Here is a 6,700-nt window from a genome sequence, read left to right as displayed (position 1 = left end):
ATACAAGTGATAGATTTGAAGATTTGCATGTAGAGCAGATATTGTTAGAAAGTCTGTCAATTTCCTAAATGTCTCTTTGTCCTAGGTGTGTCTTGCTCAATAAACTCCCCTTGATCTTTATCAGAAGATCATGTCTTTAACAAGAGGTTTTCTCCATTAACTACTTTAGTAAGCATGCTGCTTAGGAAAGTGTATTCATCCTAGAGTTAAAACCAAATTATTGATAGGTTTTGTATAATCAGCAGTTAACATCCTCCTTTCTGATCCCTGAAGGGAACACAGCCCTAGCCTCTGCCTCTTGCCCTCTTTGTCTCAGCCCTCCGGATTACCAACCTTCTCATTCCCCTTCCTTACACACACTTTAATTAGGCTGACAGGTGCAAGAAATACAGGCTGATTAATATGAATGAGGGGTTTGGCTGCATAATTCATAGATTGTAGACATAGTAATAAGATGCTTAATAGGAATCCTGCAGGGACACAGGTGTTGAGTCTCTGCTCCCTGGGAGTTTATTTTCCATTAAGATATGTGACTTTCTCTTCATGCCTGCAGTAGTGCTGAGGGGTAGTGCACTGCACATTCCAGAGTCATCTAGGACCTTCCCTCAACTCTGTCTTCCATGGACATTCTATAAAGCCAATTTGTTCATTCCATATTTATTTTTTAATTATTAAATGTTCTCGTTATTGTTTCTATTCTATTTGTTTATTCTTGTGAAAAACCAGAGCACTTGAAATTGGATCTTTTAATAGCAGGGAAAGCCCACTTTTGCATGTGTGCTAGACAGATCACACTCAACGAAGTTACTGCCTCCTTTTTGATAAACTCGTTGAACAGATACAGTGTCATTTCATTTCCTCTGTCTGGAACACTCCTGTTCTACTCCTTTAACTGGCCAGCTCCTCCCTCAGGTTACTTCTTGGAGTCTTTCCCTGACTATCTCCCTAACTAATTTAGTGACTCTCTTGTATACATCTGTCACTCCCTACAAAATAACAGTGATCACACTTCAAATCATTTAATGATTCTCTCTCCTACTGGATTGTAATCTATACGTGCAGGGTCTGTATCTGTCTTCTGCATCTGAAACAGTGCTTTTTACATTATAAATACATTATACATATATACTCATTGACTGAATGGATGTCTTAGAGTTTAGTATCTCTGACATAATGCAGAGACACCTGGTCAAATACTGAAACCTCTGTCATTTAACAATTATTGAGTATCTACGAAGTGCATAATGCATGATGGGGGGACTTACATAAAGTGGTGTAGATGAGCCATTTGTGTTAATAATTGAAAACCTACATAAATCCAAAAGACCAAGTGAGTGAATGATTGAATGAAATGAGTTAATGGTTATATAGTCCTGGGTTTAACTTGGGCAAGTTAGTTAATGTTTCTCAGCTTCAGTTTTCACATCTGTAAAGTGGAAATTATAAATGTTCCTATCTTACAGAGCTGTTGTGAAGATTAAATGAGATGTCCATAAAATATTTAGCACAGAATCTGATACATATCACACGATATATGTTAAGTATTATTTAGTAGTAGTAGTAGTATTAACATTAGATTCCTGGGAAGGGTCAAATGAGATGACTTAATGAGTCTATGAATTGCAAATTTTTACATTCTCAAATAGGCTAGGCAGCGGACCGAGTTTAAGACTATTTAGTGCTGAAATGATCATCTAGATTAGCAGTTCTCAAGCTTTTGGGTTTCAGGACCCTGGAATATACTTAAATATTAACCAGACCCCCCAAAATTTTTGTTTAGATGGGCTATAATCCAGTGATGTGCCAACAAATGTTTTAACAACCAGAGGAAATGTTTCTCTAGGAGGAAATTTTATGATGTGTATTTACTGATTTCTGTGGTGTAATCACTCATGCCATGGCTGATTTCAAGCTACAAATATCAATGTGCCATCACTGAATATGAAAAGATATGCAGGAATATTATATATACATATATATATGTATATGTGTGTGTATATACGGAGCCCTGGTGGTGCAGTGGTTACAAGTTTGGCTGCTAACCAAAAGGTCAGCAGTATGAATCCACCAACTGCTCCTTGGAAACCCTATGGGGCAGTTCTGCTCTGTCCTATAGGGTTGCTGAGTTGGAATTGACTCGATGGCAGTGGGAAAAAAATAAGTGTGTATATATATATGTATATGTGTGTGTATATATACATATATATGAATTTCCACCATACAGCTGCAAGACATATTACTTTTGTTTTAAATATAATTTCTTTAACTGTAAGATGTAATACTTCATAATGGTTGGATTAACAACTAGTTCACAATATTGCTGAAAATTTTAACAGCAGCTTTGGCAATCCAGTAAGAGAAGTCTCCAGCACACCACTAGCTATATCTGTCGGTATTTACCACATTAGAATTAAAACAGAGAAATGTTAAAAATATTTATTGATTCATTTAAAATTATAATAAACCCATTACATATTAACATAATGTATTTTTATGAAAAATAACTTCTTCAAAACAAAAGTTTGGGGAAAGGAGCAGCATTGTTTTACATTTTTGCAAATCTCTTTAGTATCTAGCTTAAAAGAAGATAGTTGGGTCCTCCTATCTGCTTCTGCATTCAATCTGTTGTGATATGTTGTTTTGTTTAAAGTGTATGAAGAAAATCCAGCTTCACATAGATAAGAATTAGAAGAGAGTATTTTAATAGCCTTTTCGATAATTGTGGATATTCTCCTTTCCACACCATAATTCAACAGGAGGTAGTTTCTCAACCCTGGCTGCAAATTAAAATGATTCAGGGGGCTTTTACTATGCACTGATGCTTGGTTCCCACCTAAGACTAATTAAATCAGATATGAGCCATGGTAGCAAAGTGGTTAAGAGCTAAGGCTGCTAACCAAAAGGTTGGCAGTTCGAATCCACCAGCCGATCCTTGGAAACCTTGTTGGGGCAGTTCTACTCTGTCCTATAGGGTTGCTATGAGTCGGAATCAACTTGACCACAACGGGGTTTTTTAGTTGTATTTTTAAAAGCACCCTAAAACAAAACAAACGTACCCAAAAAAAAAAAAACAAAACAAAACCAGTTGCCATTGAGTCAATTCTAATTCATAGCAACCCTGTGTGTGCCCAGTAGAACTGCTCCATGGGGTTTCTGAGGCTGTGGCCTTTCAGAAGCAGATCACCAAGCCATTTTTCCAAGGCACCTCTAGGTTCATTTGAATTGCCAATCTTTCATTAGTCGTTGAGCACTTAATGGATTGTACCACCCCAAAACTGAAAACAAAACCCATTGCCATCGAGTCGATTCCGACTCATAGCGACCGTGTAGGACAGAGTAGAACTGCCCCATAGTTTCCAAAGATGTAACCTTTACGGAAGCAGACTGCCACATCTTTATCCTGCAGAGTGGCTGGCGGGTTCAAACTGCCAAGCTTTGGGTTAACAGCCAAGCGCTTGATGGCTGTGCCACCAGGGCTCCTTTCCTGTGTGCTACTAAAGATGAAACAGTTTCACATAAACTGAATCCCATCTCAGTTTACTGGCTGTCTTGAGGCCTCAGCTATTGGATGGGCTCAAAAAAGATGACTTTTGTAGATTATCTGGCATTTTCTGTTGTTCAGGTGGGATCAACATTTTTGTATAGCTTTCTACATTCTAAGTGAAACCAGAACTCTCATCTGCTTATTCTTACAGATGAATTTTACACATTTCTTCCCAATTTTGAGTGGAAGTTACATTATAATTTTGACTAGAATTTTACTAATATTAATTTGAGGAGAATAGACATTATACTATTTGGTCCTCTCATCCAGAAATACTGGTATTTATACTCATTTATATAATAAACACTCTCAAGGATCCTTATGAATTAACAAATCCTTGTGATTTGTTAATTGATTTTAATTTAAATTTCATAGTGTTTCGAACACAAATTGAGGTGGTATTAAAACACAAAGAGAGAAATCAGAAATTATTAGGTTGGAACCAAATAACCATATGGCACCTAGGATTGTAACAGAAATTAAACATTATATTTAGCTCTGAGATTCCTAGGACATAAGACAAAGAGGGGAACAATTGGTTATACAGTTCTCATAGCTTAATTTTAAAAAATGAAATTTTATCTGGAGAAACTTTTCTTGCATTGAATTGTAGGAGGATTTTGTTTTGTAGCTTATTATAGAAATAACAGAAAATGGGTTCAACCACTGTTTTGTAGAAAATAGTAAAACACCCTTCAGTTGACCATTTCTTTTCTTCGTCTTAATAAAGGCCAAGAGCACAGTTCCTGTATTAACAGAAAAACAGGAGTTCTAAATAACAAATGTGAAAAGTTGAAGTATGCCTGACAAGTCTTTCAGAACTGTTGAAAATATTTATTTATAAAAAACTTTGTTAGAAACAACAGAAATCTCCTCACATTTAATATAAATAGAATGCCAAGCTGAGTTAAGTTTCACAATAAAAGCCATACAAATTTGTGTGTGGCCAGGGACAGGAGTTGTGGAGAAAAGAGAAAGAGAAATGGGATAGAGGTAGAAGATACCTCTTTGCTTACTGTCTGCAAGTACAGTTTGAAGAGAAGCCTCTGGAAAACAGTGAGTTACGACAGCCCTAGTCTACTAGCATGACAGAGACAGAACCAATATAATCTCCTGAAATACAGGATTTGTGTCAGTTCTCTGGGTAACTCCCTAAGGGGGTTTGGTTCCACCAATGAATAAAGTTCCTAATTCTATACTAAGCTCATCCTTTGGGACATCAATCTCATCTCCTGGTTCCTCCCCAAGCTTCTTCCACCAGGGTGCTTGTATGTGCTTTAAGGTGGCGAGATGGCCCTGCTTGGCCTTGGCTGCCAGAGGCCTGGATCTACTGATGAAGAGTTCAGGTTCTTTCCCCTCTGCCTCCTTCAGACTTGGTGCTCCTGTAATAAACAGAAAATAAACAAGTGAGTGAAGGAGTCCTGTGTCAAGTAAGTAGGAACCTGGAGAGTATAGAGCTGGAACTCTGTTAGAGCAGACAGGGAAATTTCCAACTCTGAATCTGTTATCATTGCTAGCTATAACTAGCAATGTGTATGTAACTATTCACAGCTGTTAGCTATGGCCTGTAGCAATTTCCCTCGCTAGACTTCTTCCCCCCAGCGACTTCCATGTTTAAAAGAAAGGAATAAAAAAAGATGTAAATTTCTTTTAGAGGATTTATTGAAAAACACGAACTTTTACAATGATAGCAGAACCCCATCCTATAGATACTAGGCTCAGTTACAGCCACTAATCTATTCAAAAATACAAAATTCATAAATAATGGTCATTAAAGAGAGAACACAGGGACTTTCTGCCCCACATATACTAAATCCCAGAGGCTGACTGAAACCCTAGCTTCAGGGATGGGATCTCTCATTAAATGGGCCAGTGGTTGTGAGGAGCAGATGAATTAATTTTTGTGAAAGTATTTCTTTAAAAATTATAAAATGCTCTACAAGTGAATGGTACTATAACCATTCTTATCTACTTGTAAAATATGCCCAAAAGCTTTTGAGACAACACAGCAGAATCTGGCTAGTAGGGCTCAGCACCTTTGAAATAAATTTGTCTCAGCTGATGCATATGAACTACAGAGGGACTGAGGAGGAAGCAGTCAAAAAGGAGGTTATGGGATCACATCACTTAAAAACAATATGTGCTGGTATGATCCAGAAGTAGAAAGTTCAGAGGACAGAAGATGGGCTAGAAGACCATTAAATGGTATTTGCCTTCTGAAGATTCTGGATGACACAAGTCATGCACAGGCTACTCCCTTTTAGGAAACAAAACCTGAATGAGCACATACTCATTAACTGCTCAATGTTGGTGCTGATCTGAGCCATCAGAGCCTCCCTATGCTGCTGGGCTCTCTCTTCTAGGGCCCTGCCCATAAAGTAGTGTTGCAGTCGTTCTTGAGCCTGGGCATGCAGCTCCCTGCTGGCCACATCTGACATCGGAGAGCTCTGGGGTAAAGAAGAGAAAAACTTGTCACAGGAAAGACATATGTATCAAAGTGCTTCACTCAACCGTTGAGCAGAGGTTCTGGAATGCTTAGCTGTCTCATCAATTGAGTCTTATGACTGATGTCTACCTTGGACTCTTGTACAAGCCATTAAATAGTCTCTTAAGAGAGTTTTAGATGAAAAGGTAGGTGGGGAAGTTTCTTTCTGGTATGCTCCCATACCTTACTTGCTCAGACAGTGTGGTATTCTGGGAGAAGAGACAAGATTGCAATATCATGGGGAAACTACAAATGGTTTGGGAAAGACACTGGCCTAGAAGAGGAGTGACAAGGCCCACTCCTTTGTTCCATACTACCACCTAATAGGTTATCTTACTTCTTAGCCCCCTCCCAAACTTATCTAAGCCATAATAACTGCTTTTGGTTTCACAGAACAAGGGAGAAAATCAGCCAAAGGATCATATTCATTTGGCTAGTCAGCTGCTTCAAGGGGAAGCTTAGTTTGAACAAGGATGAAATAATCTTAGCTATGAAACTGATAAAGGTTCTGACATCATAGCTTTCTCAAACAGACCAGTATCTGGATCTTGGATGCAGCCCAGTTCCAGCTAACAAGATCTTAAATAGCTGTACTAGAATTTGGCTACATCAGGTTTGTTTTTTTCTCTCAATTAAAAAATGCAACAGAATCACAAGGCATATAAAAAATA

General features: G+C 38.0%; 1 protein-coding gene across 1 annotated transcript in view; it reads right to left on the bottom strand.

Moving 5' to 3' along the window:
• Positions 1–3,383: 3,383 nt before the first annotated feature.
• Positions 3,384–6,700, bottom strand: part of IQCB1 (IQ motif containing B1) — a 97,111-nt gene continuing 93,794 nt past the window's right edge. Inside the window, exons 14-15 of the mRNA XM_004373640.2 lie at positions 5,835–5,991; positions 3,384–4,926 (exon numbers count right to left, since the gene is read on the bottom strand). Coding sequence (XP_004373697.1) covers positions 4,697–4,926; positions 5,835–5,991 — 387 coding nt within the window. The 3' untranslated portion in view covers positions 3,384–4,696. The remainder of the gene's footprint in view (positions 4,927–5,834; positions 5,992–6,700) is intronic.

The sequence above is a fragment of the Trichechus manatus genome, unplaced genomic scaffold (genome assembly GCF_000243295.1).
Source record: "Trichechus manatus latirostris isolate Lorelei unplaced genomic scaffold, TriManLat1.0 scaffold00026, whole genome shotgun sequence".
Taxonomy (NCBI): domain Eukaryota; kingdom Metazoa; phylum Chordata; class Mammalia; order Sirenia; family Trichechidae; genus Trichechus; species Trichechus manatus.
Note: the sequence above shows the minus strand (reverse complement) of the source record. Positions and strands in the feature narration are given on the sequence as shown.